Genomic DNA, 18,375 nt, shown 5'->3' with positions numbered 1-18,375 from the left:
CTCATACATAACGCGTACATTACCCCTAAAGACTATCAAAAATGGAAACCCAACGAACCCCAAACTTGTAATAAATGCCAACACCTAGAGCCGGACCTTATGCATATGATATGGAAATGCCCACTTTTACAGAAATTCTGGCATATGACTTCCCACTGGTTTTGCTCTATATGTAAAGCTAAGATAGACCTCTCCCTAGAAAAAGTGTTATTCCTAGGTACCAAATACCCCTAAACTATACATAAGAGATTAATAGGAAACATCATTCTGATGGCAAGGAAACTCATTCTCTCACTGGCTGGAAAAGAGACCCAACACTCACCATACTAAAACACACACTAACCCGACAAGTATTCAGTGAACAAGCAGACTACTTAGGAGACGTAAAGTCAAGAACAGCTAATTTAATTAAGAAATGGGAACCTTATATACTCTCATTATCTAACACAACTCAGAAACAGATTATAGCTCCCCTTAGAAACACAGAATATATCCTAAATGCACAACTTAGAGGGGAATGGCAGTTATGGACATAAACACCTTAAAGGGACATAATACTCATATGCTAAATCACTTGAAACTGATGCAGTATAACTGTAAAAAGCTGACACGAAAATATCACCTGAGCATCTATATGTAAAAAAGGAAGATATTTTACCTCACAATCTCCTCAGTTCAGCAGAGTAAGTTCTGTGTAAAAAGTTATACCCAGCTGCTCCCAGCTGCAGGTAAAAAAAAAAAAAAAATGAAGAAATGAACTGCAGCCAATCAGCATCAGCAGTGCTGAGGTCATGAACTCTTACTGTGATCTCATGAGATTTTACTTAACTCTCATGAGATTTCATAGTAAGCTTCCTTTACCTGATTGGTGAAATAATATGAGAGTGCACGAGGCTCATCCTTTCAGCTGTCCCAGGACAGACATACTAATATGCTGCTTAGAAATCCTTTACAATGGGATGTGGCTACTGAGGAACTTTTGAGATAAAATATCTTTCTTTTTTACATAGAGATGTTCAGGTGATATTTTCTAGTCAGCTTTTTACAGCTATACTGCATCACTTTCAAGTGTTTAAACATTTGGGTATTATGGCCCTTTAAGACAGACACAGGGACAACTCGAAGCCCTGTTGAGAAAGATACCAAGACCAGGGGACCTACCCAGGGGGTCGGAGTGAAATGGACTTAAAGAGAGTAGGTATTACTGTGAAATCACCTAACCAAAAACCAGTATTATTGAATCTTATGAGTTAACCCAATTTACTATGTTAATGTTAATATTTGTTTGTTTAATTTACTTTATTCAAAAAGTGGAAAAATATGTAAGAATTACTTTGTTATTTAATTAAGCAAAGACAATCGTAAGAGCTACTTAAAAGAGAACAACTTAAAACCCGGCTTTTCCCAATAAATAAAGACAGTGTCCTTATAAACCAAAAAGGAAACCACAAGAAAGCTAAGTGGATAAACACCGTTTTTGCATATTCAAAACCTGAGGACAATGCAGATTATAACCTGACTTTCAGGAATTAGACTCACATGTTTTACTTTAACTATACAAGTTCTATCATCAATTACTGATTCATGTAATCCTGTATAGCTCTGTTAATGTTAACTATACAGTATGTAATACAAGGTGATACAATAAAAAAAAAAAAAAAAAATACTAAATACATTTTATGCACCTCCCTCTTAAAATGGGTGCTGCCATTTTCAAACCTAGGCTTCACTGCAGGTATCTGAAAGAGAAATGCTGCACATGTGCAACCATGATAGCACTGGAATACATTGAAAGCCAGATTTCAACATGGTGGCACCCATGGTTAGAGGGCGTCAATACTTTGTTTATAAAATATATTGTGTGCTTAATGCCTTTTTCATATATTATTTTATATATCAGTAATTAAGCACTTCATTGCTAAATATTTGCATTCAAAATGCATGCTTTAATTTTTTTTAATTTTGCCTTGTTTTACAGTCCAGGGACTGCTTAAAAACGTTATCATATTTCCTCTGCTGTGGCCAATTAGGGACACATATACAGTAAATTAGCTCCTACACAGATCAAGCATTTGTGTCTAGAATGGGTTCTGGATTTTGTAGTATTCACTTCAACTTCACTGAGACCAGTGAGAAAAAAATGTTTTCAATGCTAAATAACAACTTTTTTTTTTATTAATAAACTATTTATGGGAAATTACAATTTGAGGTGAATGCCTATTTAAGCAGATAACAAAATAAGCTTTTTGAAGAGTAAAGTAAAATTTATTTTGGGTGCAGTCTTTTTTTTTTGTTATGTCGAATAAGAAAAAATGTAAAAATATGTTATGTCGAATAAGAAAAAATGTAATTATATGTTAAAATATATTGTTTAAATAAAGGGATGGTGGACTGGCGGCCTGTGGGCTACATTTGTCCCTCTGCACTAGTTTCTGTGGAAAAAGCATAACTAAAAAACTAAATTTATTCTTACCTGATAAATTATTTTCTTTCCTGGCATGGAGTCCACAAATCCATTCAATTACTAGTGAGAATTCAACTCCTGTCCACAAGTTGGAGGCAAAGAACACCCCAGCAAAGCTTTAAGTATCCTCCCACTTCCCACAATCCCCAGCCATTCAGCCAAGGAATCATGGAAAGAGAAGAAGACACAAAGGATATAGAGGTTCCGGATTTTTAGAAAATGACAAAAGTCGTTTTAAGATTAAAATAAGGGCGGGTCATGGACTCTCCATGCCAGGAAAGAAAATAATTGATCAGGTAAGCATAAATTATATTTTCTTTCCAAAGGCATGGAGAGTCCACAAATCCATTCAATTACTAGTGGGAACCAATACCCAAGCTAGAGTCCACAGAATGGAAGGGAGGGAGACACAAGACAGGTGGACCTAAACAGAAGGCACCAGAAGAAGAACAGAAGAACTTTCCTCCCAAAGGAAGCCTCAGCTAAGGCAAAAACATTGAATCTGTAAAATTTGGAAAAAGAGGACACCTTGCAAATCTGTTCCACAGAAGCATAATTTTTAAAAGCCCAAGAAGAAGAGACAGCCCTAGTGGAATGAGCCGTTGTCCAGCTGTCTCATAAGCCAACCGAATAACACTTCTCAGCCAAAAGGAGTAGAAGTAGAAGAAGTGGCCTTCTGACCCTTCCTCTTACCAGAGAATACAACAAAAAGGGCAGTAGAATCTCTAGTAGCCTGCAGATAGAATTTCAGAGCACAGACAACATCTAGATTGTGCAACAAGCGTTCCTTCTGAGAAGAAGGATTAGGACAGAACGAAGGAACGACAATTTCTTGGTTAATATTGCGGTCTGCAACCACCTTAGGAAGGAATCCTAATTTAATATGAAGGGACACGTTATTCGCATGAAAAATAAGATAAAGAGGGTCACACTGAAGAGCCGAAAACTCAGAGACTCTACGAGCAGAGGAAATAGCCAGAAGAAACAAGACTTTCGAAAAGACAACAATTTAATATCAACAGAATGCATAGGCTCAAACGGGGCCTGCTGCAGAACCCTAAGAACAAGATTAAGGCTCCATGGACACATGGCCTAATTCTGACCAAGGCCTGGACAAAGGATTTAACATCTGGCAAAATAGATAGACACTTATGCAAAAGAATTGACTGATAAGCCCTTCTCCAGGCCCTCCTGAAGAAAAAACAAAATATGGGGAATTCTCACCTGACTCCAAGAGAAACCCCTAGCTCCGCACCAATGAAGGTATTCACGCCATACCTTATAATAAATCTTGCGAGTAACAGGCTTACAAGCCTGAATCATAGTATCAATAACCTTTACTGAAAACCCTGGTCTGGACAAGACTAGGCGTTCAATCTCCAAGCAGTCAGCCACAGAGAATTTAAGTTTGGATGGAGGAAGGGACCCTGAAGAAGAAGGTCCCTCCTCAGAGGCAACTTCCAAAAGGGAAGCGACGACATCCTCACCAGATCTGCGAACCAGATTCTGCGAAGCCAGGCTGGGGCTATTAGAATTACCGACGCCCGCTCCTGCTTGATACGAGCTATCACCCGAGGAAGAAGGGCAAACGGAGGAAACAAGTACGTGAGACTGAAGTCCCAAGGTACCGCTAGAGCGTCGAACATAGCTGCTTGAGGATCTCTTGATCTTGACCCGTATTTTGGAAGTTTGGCGTTTGGACGAGATGCCATCAGATCCAACTCTGGAATTCCCCACCTTAGGGTTATCATTGAGAATGCCTCTGGATGAAGAGCCCACTCCCCTGGATGAAAAGTCTGCCTGCTCAAATAATCCGCTTCCCAGTTGTCCACCCCTGGGATATGAATGGCAGAAAGGTGACAATTGTGGAACTCCACTCACAGAAGAATGTGTGTCACCTCCTTCATCGCTAAAGAACTTTGAGTTCCTCCCTGATGGTTGATATATGCTACTGAAGTGATGCTTGGAATCTGATAAACCGGACCAAACTCAGTTGAGGCCAAGCCAACAGAGCATTGAAGATTGCTTTTAACTGTAGGATATTTATAGGGAGAGAAGACTCCTCCTGAGTCCAAAGACCCTGAGCTCTCAAGGAACCCTAAACTGCTCCCCAGCCTGACAGGCTGGCATCCGTGGTCACAATCTTCCAAGATGGTCTTAGGAATCCTGTACCCTGGGACAAATGATCCTGGGAGATCCACCAGGACAGAAAATCTCTTGTCTGAGTGTCTAGCACTATTCTACTCCATTGTCTGAGCATGCATAACTGTAGAGGTCTCAAATGGATGCCACCATGAGACCAATTATTTCCATACATACTGCCACTGAAGGACGGATAGAGGACTGAAGAGAATGACATGTAGCAAGAAGTTTGTATTTTCTGACCTCCGTCAAGAAAATCTTCATAGATACTGAGTCTATGAACGTCCCCAGAAAACATACCCTGGTACACGGCACCAAGAAACATTTCCCTAGATTCACCTTCCACCCGTGAGTGTGGAGAATTGGCAACAGATAATCTGTATTGGATCTTGCTAAATGAAAAGATGGTGCCTGAACCGAGATATCGTCCAGGTAAGGTGCCACTGCAATGCCTAGAGATCTGACCACAGCCAGAAGAGCCCCTAGAACCTTTGTAAAGATCCGAGGGGCAGTGGTGAGCCCGAAAGGAAGAGCTACAAACTGGAAATGTTTGTCCAAAAAGGCAAACGGCAGGAACCTGAAATTATCCCTGTGGATAGGCACATGAAGGTACGCGTCCTTCAAATCTATGGTGGTCATGAATTGGCCCACCTGAACTAGAGAGATAATAGAACGGATAGTCTCCATTTTGAAGGATGGAACCTTGAGAAATTTGTTGAGACACTTGAAATCTAGAATGGGTCAAAAAGCTCCCTCTTTTTTGGGAACCACAAAAAGATTGGAATGTAATCCCTGACCCTTTTCTGCTAGAGGAACTGGGACAATCACTCCCAGAGAGGTTTACAGATAATCTTGATAGTAGAAATCTGCCCTTTGGGGGACAGGACTTGAAACCTATCTTTTATCCCTGGGAGACTATTTCCACTGCCCAAGGATCTGGGACACACATACACACACACACACACACACACACATAAACACCAATAGGTAAAACAGAAAGACTGGCCTGACCCTACCCGCCCCAGTACTTTATAAAGTGATCACAGTAGTCTGTGACATGGTCCAGCCCCCCCGTACTGTATATAGTGGTACTGTATAGTGACACTGTTTACCCCCGCCCGCCCTTGCTGTAGTAACAAGGTCTGTAATTTGCTGGTTCCACAAACATACACACATACACATACATGCATAAATACACACACAGTCACATACACACATACACACACACACATAAACACCAATGGGTAAAACAGAAAGACTAACCCCTGTAGTCAGAGACACCAGTGAGGCATCATGTCACACTCACATGATATCAGTGCAGGCAGTGGCAGGTCAACGTTTTTTATTTAAAAATATATTTATTTATTTTTAAGCTGGGCCCCCACCCTTTCGCCCCTGGCCCCAGCAACTGTCGCAATACTAGCAACTGGTTGCCATTCCAAACCCTGATGTAAGAACATCCTTCTTAAAAAAAAAAAGCTAAAGGAGGAAATATCCTTCTTATGGTCCCTGAAGGAGAAACTATCCTCAAGAGGAATAGTGGTTCTATTGGCTAAGGTGGATATTGCGCCCTCTACTCTAGGAACGGTGCGCCAAATATCTAGCAACAGGAAACATCTTTTTAAACACAGGAGACGGGAAAATGGAACACCCAGCTTCTCCCATTCCTGAGAAATAATGTCAGACATGTGATCTGGAACAGGAAAAGCCTCCACAGACTTAGGGTTGACATCAAAACTCTGTTTAGCTTATTAGCCTTTTTAGGAGCCTCTGCAATTGTTTCAGAGTTATCCAAAGTTGCCAAAACCTCCTCCAAAAGTAAACAGAGATGTTCAAGCTAAAATCTAAAATTAACCTCCTCAGAATCTACTGTACTAGCAACCACAGATTCAGAATCAGATCTTGCCCTCAGAAGCTGCAGAGGATTGATCCTTGCTAGATAACTGAGATAGATTGACCAAATCAACCTTGGCGGAATCAGAACTCATAGAAATGTTCTCAGATTTTCTCTTCCTCCTCCACAAAAAGCCGCATGAAACTGCAGAAGTATTCTGAGAGAAAGAAGGCTCAGATAGGGTATCCTTATCTTTAGACAATAACACTTTATTTAGGCAAGAGGAACAAAATTGCACAGGGTGTATAACCTGGGCATCTGCACAGTAAAGACATTTGTCAAAGGACAGGGAAAGCTTAGGATCAGCATCCATAGCCCAACACAACTAAAATATCAAATGCCCAAACATAAAAAAACTATTTAACTTTTTTATTTTATTATTTTTTATTTATTATTTTAAGTACAGGCACCTCTACACTCCAGCAAAGCTGGAGAGACTCGTGCAAACAGGGGAAAAAAGAACCACCAAACCTCCTTAAAGAAAAAGTACCCTGAAACAAACAAGGGTAAACTGCAACAAACATAACCCCATATAACCAAAAAAAAGAGCCTTTCTCTCACCTATGACAGAGCAGTGCCCTGATCTCCTGTCCAAAATAAATCCCCCAACTGAAGGGAAATCCAGTCCCAAAAAGCAAAAAGATCCACCTTGTTCTCTTTATATCCTTTAAAAGTCTATTTTTTTTTTCTTTTCAAAGAAATATTCTAAGTGCTGCATCCTTCTCACCTAGAAGGCAACAGCACTTACCTGTGGATCTCTTGTAAGGCAGGTACAGCAACAGGTGTGACAGATTCAGCTAACCTCTGACATGGACCTGTAGACAAATTAAAAACAGAGTAACCAACCCTGGTTTTCTATATAGGGGTAGCATAAATGTTGGAAGGTAAGCAAAGACTACCTCGCCATCTTCCAACTGCTAAAAGACACCATTACTCCTACTAAAGAGGATTACATGGACACAAAATAGCACCAGTCCTTACTTGCAGGGAAAAGTACCCATTAAAGGATTAACAAGTTGATCTACTTCAGACACCAACTTCACACACCACCAACGATGTACACAGGCAAAGAATGACTGGGGATTGTGGGAAGTGGGAGGATACTTGAAGCTTTGCTGGGGTGTTCTTTGCGTCCACCTGGTGGCCAGGAGTTGAATTCCCACTAGTAATTGAATGGATTTGTGGACTCTCCATGCTTTTGGAAAGAAATGGGCATTGAAAAAAATATAAAAGAGCATTCTGGGGTGAAAAACAGCCAACAGAGGGTGCCCTACAATCTTACCTAAAACTGTGCATGTGCCTCTAGCCAGTTTTAGAAAAAATATTATTTGTGTGTTTCATAGCCATAAATTTATATGTGGCCCTTAATGATTCTAAAATATTGATCTGATGGCCCCATGTTTTGGAAGCTTCTTATCTCTGGATAGATTTTATTCTATTGAAATGAGATTTGTACTTTAAAACTAAAATTAACAGTATGGGCTCCATGAACAAAGCAGTGAATGCCACTATGGAGCCCTTGCAGGGTGAGTCTGAATTCCGCAATCTAGGAAGCAGCGGTCATATGACTGTTGCTTCTAAACATCTCTTTCACTTTTGAGTTGGCAAAGATAAATCACCCCAAACATGTTTGCAGGGGGAGGTGCTGTGCAAGCAAATGTAGATTTGTTTGCATGGTTCTTCCTACATAGAGCCCTATATTTTGCTTGCCCGTCCCTGTGGAAGTTATTAGATGGGTGACAGCAGTTTATTTTGTTATGGAGAGTTCTGAATTAATCAACATAAAAAGCTCTGACTGGTTAGTACTATGGGCACAACCAGATGTTTCCCTAGAAAGCATCATATATGGACATACAATGAACTAGCTTGGATGTACCTAGCACATGTGTACACAAGACTCTGTCTGTTAAGGATAAATCTTGGGGTTGTTATTGTCGATAAATATTTGTTGTTTGAGCTACCTATACATAGCTGTGTTACTCTTTAAGCTGAGTAGGTATGTATCTTGTCCCATTGCTCAGTCAGCGAATTTATAAGGTATGTAATCTTAGGCAGCTGTTTGGAACTTATAAAATTCCAATATCTCTCTCACAAACCTCTCCCTTTTAAGCTATTGTTTTACCCTAAGTGGCGTGCTTCCAGCGGCCGGGGCGGCACGTTTACATCATTCTAAGGGAGAAAGTATACTATTTATTACCAACTTCTGACCTATATAGCTCCTCATCAGTGTACCATAGAGAAATACCTGTTAGCCAGAGTATTGAATTTGGCTCAGATAATGCCTTTACATATGTTGCTTGGCATCTTTTTTTAGAACGTACATACAGGCTACCGTCTATATCAGCAACCACAGTTTAAGCCCAAGTAATCTATTGAACAGAATTATATTAGTCACCCGTAAATTTATCACTGAAAATTAGCACCCTGTCCCCATCTCTACGCAGCCCCCTCCAGGGCAATGACTTAATATGTACAAGTCCCCTGCTCCCTTTAATCCTGTTAACTTTTAAGTGTCACACTTTATCCTCCAATAGCTTTATGTAGACCATCGTAATAGTCCCACAAAAGCTAGCTTGACTCTACACATGAGTGATCTTGAGTTTCAGGCTTTGTTCCTCAGATATTTTCAATGCCGGCACTCTATTCTTATCATATGATCTATATACCGATTTTACCATGTGTTACATAGACGCATGACTCTTAGTTTATGCTATTTAGTATATTTAACTAACCACCTCCGTCCCCCGTCCCCCCCCCCCCACCACCACTTGAAATGTGCCCCCTAGTTAGGGAGGACTAACTAAGCGGTTTATCTTGCTTATACCGCACCCCTACTTAGCCTCTTATTCTCTTAACAGTAATTCTTCAACTATTCTGTTAATTTATTAGCACCACCTATAACAGCAACTCTTACATTATAGCAGAGTGTTAACCTTATGTTCCCTACCTAGTTTGGCAAAATTGATAAGCACCACTTACAAGTGAAACTTGAAATCTTAATCCTTTTAAGTTATGCCTATACTCTTCATCATACCATTCATACGGAACAAAACTTCCTTTGCTGAGAACCATACTGCCCTTATTTATCTAAAAAGGTGGATTGTTAATTCCTCAAGTAACAAGAGATATGTTGTAGTTTCATCAAACTCTATAATCCTTAAGAAAAATGAGGTTTCATTTGTATATGTTTTATTTTGTGGTTGATATTTGCTTGTTTATTATTACCTACCATGTCTCATCTGACTTGCAAGTTACAACTCTCACTCAATTAGTTTTGAAACAAAGCATTGTATTATTGTATAATCACTGTTATGTCTTGATCTGAAAATGTCTTGTACACACATTTTCTTTGTCAATATGTATAAAAACCTCAATAAAAACAAACAAAAAAAAAAAGCTCTGACTGGTTTTCATACTTTAGGCGAGGTGGGCGGTAAAGTGCACTAAGATATGCTGCAGTAGGACTAATGCAGTGGGAGGAGGTCATAGTTTGATCTGTTACAGCGACAGTAATGGAAAGGGTCACATGATCTTTTTTTATCGATAATTATTGTTGTCATATAGTAAACAGCATTTATTATTAGCAAAACCATTTTTTCAGCTTCTCTCAAACAAACAGTATTGGTGGTCGGTATATCCAGATGAAGCTGTTAAACTGTAAAGTTGTGTTTAAAGGGACAGTCTAGTCAAAATTAAACTTTCATGATTCAGATAGGGCATGCAATTTTAAACAACTATACAATTTACTTTTATCATTAAATCTGCTTTGTTCCTGTGGTGGTATTTTTGAAAAGCTAAACCTAGCTAGGCTCAAACTGATTTCTAAACCGTTGAAAACCGCCTTTTAGCTCAGAGCATTTTGAAAGTTTTACACAGTTAGACAGTACTAGTTCATGTGTGTCATATAGATAACATTGTGCTCACTCCCGTAAAGTTATTTAGGAGTCTGCACTGATTGGCTAAACTGTCCATCAAAAGCACTGAGATAAGGGGGCAGTCCGCAGAGTCTTAGATACAAGGTAATCAGAGAGGTAAAACATATATTAATATAACTGTGTTGGTTATGCAAAACTAGGGAATGGGTAATAAAGGGATTATCTATAATTTTAAACAATAAAAATCCTGGTGTAGACTGTCCCTTTAAAGGGCCATTATACACTCATTTTTTCTTTGCATAAATGTTTTGTAGATGATCTATTTATAAAGCCCATAAAGTTTTTGTTTTTTTTTAAATGTATAATTTTGCTTATTTTTAAATAACATTGCTCTGATTTTCAGATTCCTAACCAAGCCCCAAAATTTATTTGAATACCGTCAGCTACCTTCTCCAGCTTGCTCCTGTCTGTGTAAAGGGTCTTTTCATATGTAAAAGAAGGGGGAGGGGGAGTGTCCCCCTTGCAGTGGGCTTTCCAACTGCCTTTTTAACAGAGCTAAACTGAAAGCTTCTAAGTACGTTTTTAAACCATTTTATACTGGATTTTTATATCAGTATCTGTGCATCTTATTCTTTATAGTAGTGTCTATAACATGCAGTTATATGAAAATGAGTGTATACTGTCCCTTTAAGTACAACCTCACAAAAATACCAACTCCCTAATTAATGCAGTCACACAAATTTAGCCTTTATAAAGAACTAGCAGACACAGAAATGTCCCTTATATGATGACTCCTGTGTGTACTACTTGTGAACTAGGTCTTTATTTCCCTATAGATTTAATCAGAAGAAAAAAAATAAGCTTTTCAGCTTGAACAGAATGTACCCAAATGTAACTCAACTCCAAATCAGCACAATCCTCCAATAAGGGACATGTTACACAAATGCTGCATACATCTAAAATGAGGCTGCTCCTGGGCGTTAACTTGCCATTGAACAAGCTACTGAGTGTTCCTGGTAGAGAGCTTCTCTTTTTGTATACATGTAAAAAGTTGACTAGAAAGTACCACATGAGCATCCTAAATAAAAAAATTGGAGGATATTTTACCTCAAAAATTTCCCAGTAACCACATCCTATCATAGAGAGACTATCAACATCCAATCAAATAGCTTGTTCTGGTTTATTTTTATTTATTTATTACATAGAAAATTACAAATTCCATTAGAAAACTAACAAATGTAATTCAGAATTCAATCATATTTACCAGAATAGAGTTCCTCTTCAAATTTGTTTTCCGTTGAATAGATATATTTTCCAGCTTTTGGATTCATAATATCCTGTAGTTTTGGTGTTGGAGTCAATTCAAAATGCTTGACCACCAGTGATTCTGCTGTCTTATTTTTGCTACATGTTTCGTCAACTTTTTTACGTTCAGTACAATAATTTGGTAGCCTGAGACCAAAATAAATAAATAAATAAAAATCAACAGGGGATTATATGTTAAGAAATGAATTTCCAATTAAAGGGACATTGTAGTCAGAAAACAAAGTACAATGGGGTTGATTACGACCCCTTAGAAAAATGTATCTAATGATTTGCAACAGAAAAACACCATTAAAGTATATGTTGTAGATAAACCACCTCAGCCACGTTTTCCTGGACACTTATGAGTTACACATGCTGCAGGGTGTGCAAGGAGGAACATTTATTGTGCTGTTCATCAGCACTATTCATGAGATGTCCCTGCTTACCCTGCAGCATGCGTAACTCATAAGTGTCCAGGAAAACATGGCCGAGGTGAACACCCTACTCCTTATCCAACTATATTACATGCATAGAGTACCCTACAATCAGACATTACTGGTTGTTATAGTATTAGCTCTTGACAGTTGTCTACATCAGACATCACTACTTTAACAGTACTAGCTGTGCATAGTATATTTTAGACAGCAAAAAAAGAGACCGTTTTCTGTCTTACATTAGCAGAAATAAAATGTAGGGATATAAAAAATGAAGAAGAAGCTGCCTTATTGGCCTTGGTAGATCTGTTTTGTAGTTGATTAGTATCCTTGCACAGGGTAAACTGCAAAGCAGTTGAAACGTAAAATCCTCACACTTCTCTTTGACAAGTTGTATTAGCTCCCTAAACTTGACAAGTTTAGTACTTCTAAATTAAAGGGACATTGTACACTAGATTTCTCTTTGCATAAATGTTTTCATAATTTTCATACTCCTAACCAAGCCTCAAAGATTTATATGCATACTGAGGTCTACAGATTTCGACTTGCTCCTGTTTGTCTTTACATAAGCGGTGGAGATTGGAGCGTCTGCTCTTTTTGCTTTCACAATCCATTTCAGTGGGTGTCCCAGCCTAACCTCTTCAAAACAGTGCTAGATTGGGAGCTTCTAAGTACATTTTTAAATGGTTTTATAATGGACATTTAAATCAGTATCGGTGCATATCCTTCTTTATAGTAGTGTCTATTATATGCAGTTATATGAAAATTGGTGTATACTGTCCCTCCCTTAAAAAATGCTGCCTTTTATGGTCAATACTGTGCAATTAGTACTATTACAACCAGTTATGTCTTGCTGTTGAGTAGGTGGCTCAATCTGTACATGTATTAAAGCTGTCTACTCTAGGGAGCATAAGAAAACAGTGAGCCATGTGAGGTAGGAACAATACAGTAGTATTATTCAGGAAATGAAAACACAGGTAAGTTTACTCTCCATTTTAACAACGTGTCTTTAAGCAATCTCACTTGCTTACATCCCTAGATTCACTAAATTTGGAAAAAGCTTCTCCAGTCTCAATGGACTAATTCCTATATGCTTTGAAGCCCATTTACTAAAGAATAGAGAGATGAGTGAATACAAAGATGATAGAGTATCTTGTAATCTTAGTTATTTGGGTATCTGTCTCTTTTCATCTCTCCATTCTTTTGCAGAAGGTCTCGAAAGAAAAAAATTAAATATCTCCTAGCAGCTAGGGGTGGTGCTTAGCAAGCTGTGGGTGTGGTTTAAGACCCCTTTTTATTTTAGAGAAACTCAAACTGGAGATAAAACAAACAAGACTACCAGTAGACTGCTGTAGACTGTGAGCTCTCCGGAGCAGGGCCCTCTTCCTCCTGTAATAGATTTGTTTTGTTTTGTTATGTTTTGTATTTATCACAAATCCTTGTCATTGTATACTCCTATCATTGTACCCTACGCTACGGAATTTGGCAGCGCTATAAAAAATAAATGATAATAATAATAATAATAGCTGAGCACATCTGGTGAACCAATTAAAAGAGACAAATGTGTATAGCCAACAATTACCAGTAGCGTAGGACAGTGTTTCTCAACCGCGGTCCTCAAGTATGCCCAACAGGCCAGGTTTTCATTATTGCTGAACCTGTGCACAGGTGAAGTATTCAGCTGATCAGTAACCATGGATTCTAACTTGCTCTCACCCATCAGCTGATTATTTCACCTATGCACTAGTTCAGCTATAATGAAAACCTGGCCTGTTGGGGGTACTTGATGAGTCTGGTTGAGAAACAATGGGGTAGGATATTTACATATTATTTTTCAATAAAGGATACCAAGAGAATAAAATAAAATTTTAAAATAGAAGTAAATTTAAAAGTGTCTTAAAATTACATTTTAGTCTATTACATTCAGTTCTATCTGAATCAAGAGCTTTACAAAAACACCTTAAAACCTTGAATGAATTAGAAGTGGGGGAAAACTCCCTCCATAAAACAGTCCTCTATAACATGTTAAAAAAAGAAAACTTAAAAACAGTTAAAGGCAAATGAGAGAAAAAGAGAAACAAGACATCCTTTTCAGCTTTGCTTTGAAAAAGCAAGAGATAACACTAGGATACTTTACAGGGGCAATAGTATCTTTATAAATTCTGCATGCTGGGCTGAGGTGTGGGTGAAAAATCCTGACCACGCTTCTAGAATACTCTGGAACACCCACAGCCAGCCCCTGCAGATACCTTTTGTTCTATCCACCAAAACTACTTTACCATAAGAAATCAGACAGGTCATTTTTTTAGCTAACGAGGGGGGAAGGTGAGGGGACCACTACACTACAGAGAAGAAAAATAATAATATATATATATATATATATATATATATATACTTGTAGACAGCTGCCAGTACTAAAGATGGCCGTAATTAGTGGGAGGGGGAGAGTTAGAGAGCTATTTGGGGGGATCAGCGAGGTGGGAGGGTTGAAGAGGATCACTACACTGCAAAAATAAAATAAAAAAATGATAATAATAAAAAATAAAGTGCATATTGGCAGACTGTCTGCCAGTACCTAAGATTGTGGTGACCATTTTGGGGGTGAGGGAAGAAAGAGAACTGTTTGGGAGAGATCAGGTAGGGATCAGGGGGTGGGATGGTACTCTCTATGCTACAGCTAAAATTAACTTTACAAGCTACCTGAATAACCCCTTCATTGCTGGGAATAATAGAAGTGTGATGAGCAGCTGCAGTCGGTGGCATTCTAATTACCAAAAACCAATGGCAAAGACATGTATGTCTGTTATTTCTGAACAAAGGGGATCCCAGATATCCTTTTACAACCATTTGTGTTACGACTGCACAAGCAGTAAGTAAATAATTTCAGTGAGAAACACAAAGTTTGTAAAAAAAGTTAATTTTTTTTTTATTTGATAGCATTTGGTAAATTTGGTGGCATGAAATATACCAAAATGGGAGTAGATCAATACCTTGGGTTGTCTACTTAAAAACAAAAACATATATATAGTTTTGGCAGGTAAATGAAAAAAAAAGGCTCTAGTTCTGTTCAAAAATGCTAAAAATTCTCCTCTGAAATCTCCGGTAGTGAAGGGGCTAATATACAAGATATCATGTATTGGTATTGGGCACTCTAAGCAACAATAGATGTTTATGACAGGAACGTCCACTAACATTAAGCTGCAAAAGATAGATGAAATATTGTTCAATGAATGGTGAACTTGATCTCAACTTTAGAACAAGGCCCCTCAGAAAACCAGAGCATCTATGAATCTAGTCCACTATGTATTGTATGTGATAAATCCAATTTCATTGTTTTATTAAAAGAGTGCCCATTTCTGTTGTATATGGGTTGTATATGGGTTTGGGTTTTTTCATTTGAGGTTATTATAACTAGGACACTTTTCACTTATTCTTTATCAGTTAATTTTTAATTTTGGTTAATTTTAATGAGCTTGTTAATACAATACTAAGGCCTAGATTTGGAGTTTGGCGGTAGCCGTGAAAACCAGCGTTAGAGGCTCCTAACGCTGGTTTTAGGCTACCGCCGGTATTTGGAGTCATTCAAAAAAGGGTCTAACGCTCACTTTTCAGCCGCGACTTTTCCATACCGCAGATCCCCTTACGTCAATTGCGTATCCTATCTTTTCAATGGGATCTTTCTAACTCCGGTATTTAGAGGCGTGTCTGAAGTGAGCGTTAGAATTCTAACGACAAAACTCCAGCCGCAGAAAAAAGTCAGTAGTTAAGAGCTTTCTGGGCTAATGCCGGTTTATAAAGCTCTTAACTACTGTGCTCTAAAGTACACTAACACCCATAAACTACCTATGTACCCCTAAACCGAGGTCCCCCCACATCGCCGCCACTCGATTAAATTTTTTTAACCCCTAATCTGCCGACCGCCACCTACGTTATCCTTATGTACCCCTAATCTGCTGCCCCTAACACCGCCGACCCCTATATTATATTTATTAACCCCTAATCTGCCCCCCACAACGTCGCAGCCAGCTACCAACAAAAATTAACCCCTAATCTGCCGACCGCAAAGAGCCGCCACCTACATTATAGCTATGTACCCCTAATCTGCTGCCCCTAACACCGCCGACCCCTATATTATATTTATTAACCCCTAATCTGCCCCCATCAACATCGCCTCCACCTGCCTACACTTATTAACCCCTAATCTGCCGAGCGTACCTGAGCGCTACTGTAATAAAGTTAATAACCCCTAATCCGCCTCACTAACCCTATAATAAATAGTATTAACCCCTAATCTGCCCTCCCTAACATCGCCGACACCTAACTTCAATTATTAACCCCTAATCTGCCGACTGGAGCTCACCGCTATTCTAATAAATGTATTAACCCCTAAAGCTAAGTCTAACCCTAACACTAACAACCCCCTAAATTAAATATCATTTTTATCTAACGAAATAAATTAACTCTTATTAAATAAATTATTCCTATTTAAAGCTAAATACTTACCTGTAAAATAAACCCTAATATAGCTACAATATAAATTATAATTATATTATAGCTATTTTAGGATTAATATTTATTTTACAGGTAACTTTGTATTTATTTTAACCAGGTACAATAGCTATTAAATAGTTAAGAACTATTTAATAGCTAAAATAGTTAAAATAATTACAAATTTACCTGTAAAATAAATCCTAACCTAAGTTACAATTAAACCTAACACTAGACTATCAATAAATTAATTAAATAAACTATCTACAATTATCTACAATTAAACCTAACACTACACTATCAATAAATAAATTAAATACAATTCCTACAAATAACTACAATGAAATAAACTAACTAAAGTACAAAAAATAAAAAAGAACTAAGTTACAAAAAATAAAAAAATATTTACAAACATAAGAAAAATATTACAACAATTTTAAACTAATTACACCTACTCTAAGCCCCCTAATAAAATAACAAAGCCCCCCAAAATAAAAAAATGCCCTACCCTATTCTAAATTACTAAAGTTCAAAGCTCTTTTACCTTACCAGCCCTGAACAGAGCCCTTTGCGGGGCATGCCCCAAGAAGTTCAGCTCTTTTGCCTGTAAAAAAAAACATACAATACCCCCCCCCCAACATTACAACCCACCACCCACATACCCCTAATCTAACCCAAACCCCCCTTAAATAAACCTAACACTAAGCCCCTGAAGATCTTCCTACCTTATCTTCACCATACCAGGTTCACCGATCCGTCCTGAAGAGCTCCTCCGATGTCCTGATCCAAGCCCAAGCGGGGGGCTGAAGAGGTCCATGATCCAGCTGAAGTCTTTATCCAAGCGGGAGCTGAAGAGGTCCATGATCCGGATGAAGTCTTCATCCAAGCGGGAGCTGAAGAGGTCCATGATCCGGATGAAGTCTTCTATCAACGGCATCTTCAATCTTCTTTCTTCGGGAGCCATCATCTTCCATCCGACGCAGAACATCCTCTTCTCCCGACGCCTACTAGCCGAATGACGGTTCCTTTAAATGACGTCATCCAAGATGGCGTCCCTCGAATTCCGATTGGCTGATAGGATTCTATCAGCCAATCGGAATTAAGGTAGGAATATTCTGATTGGCTGATGGAATCAGCCAATCAGAATCAAGTTCAATCCGATTGGCTGATTCGATCAGCTAATCAGATTGAGCTCGCATTCTATTGGCTGTTCCGCCGGTGTTGCCCTTCAGCCATAGAGACATCACTCCCTCCCCTTCCTTTTCCCGCCACCCAGAGTGTTGGAGGGTCATATCCTAAGTTCCCTGTTCCGGCATCGTGCTGTGAGGACATCATCCCTGGGGAGAGGGGCTTTGTGGTCCGTTATGCACGTTTGATTTTTTGCACCTGAAGGGGTGTATAATGCAGTTAAGAGACTTTATACTATCTGTCCACTCTCTCCCTAGAACTGAGATACCACCTTGGGCACAGGACACCGAGGGAGATTTCTCAAGTAAGTCTAAGAGCTGACACCCCGATGCTCACCACTAATCCAAATGCAAGAAATGTCTGAGCCTACAGTAATGAAGCAGTATTAGAAAAACACAGTTTCAGTGGACTTGGGGGATTCCCTTCCTTATGTACCCTCTGTAACACTTGCCAAATAGGTGGCTCTATAGTGTCCTGATTTGAGATTCAAGCCTTATTTTGCAATATACAGCTCTATTCTTGCAATGAAGGGGAGAAATCAATCTGTAAAGACTGCCTTTCAAGGTCTCAGCTCAAAAAGAAGCA

At 38.8% G+C, this 18,375-nt stretch overlaps 1 protein-coding gene across 1 annotated transcript in view; it reads right to left on the bottom strand.

Moving 5' to 3' along the window:
• The window catches only part of HEATR4 (HEAT repeat containing 4), a 48,255-nt gene that overhangs the window by 18,952 nt on the left and 10,928 nt on the right, over positions 1-18,375 (bottom strand). Inside the window, 1 exon segment of the mRNA XM_053711432.1 lies at positions 11,640-11,827. Coding sequence (XP_053567407.1) covers positions 11,640-11,827 — 188 coding nt within the window.

This window comes from Bombina bombina, chromosome 1, assembly GCF_027579735.1.
Source record: "Bombina bombina isolate aBomBom1 chromosome 1, aBomBom1.pri, whole genome shotgun sequence".
In the NCBI taxonomy this organism is placed as follows: domain Eukaryota; kingdom Metazoa; phylum Chordata; class Amphibia; order Anura; family Bombinatoridae; genus Bombina; species Bombina bombina.
This window is presented reverse-complemented; position numbering and strand designations above follow the sequence as displayed.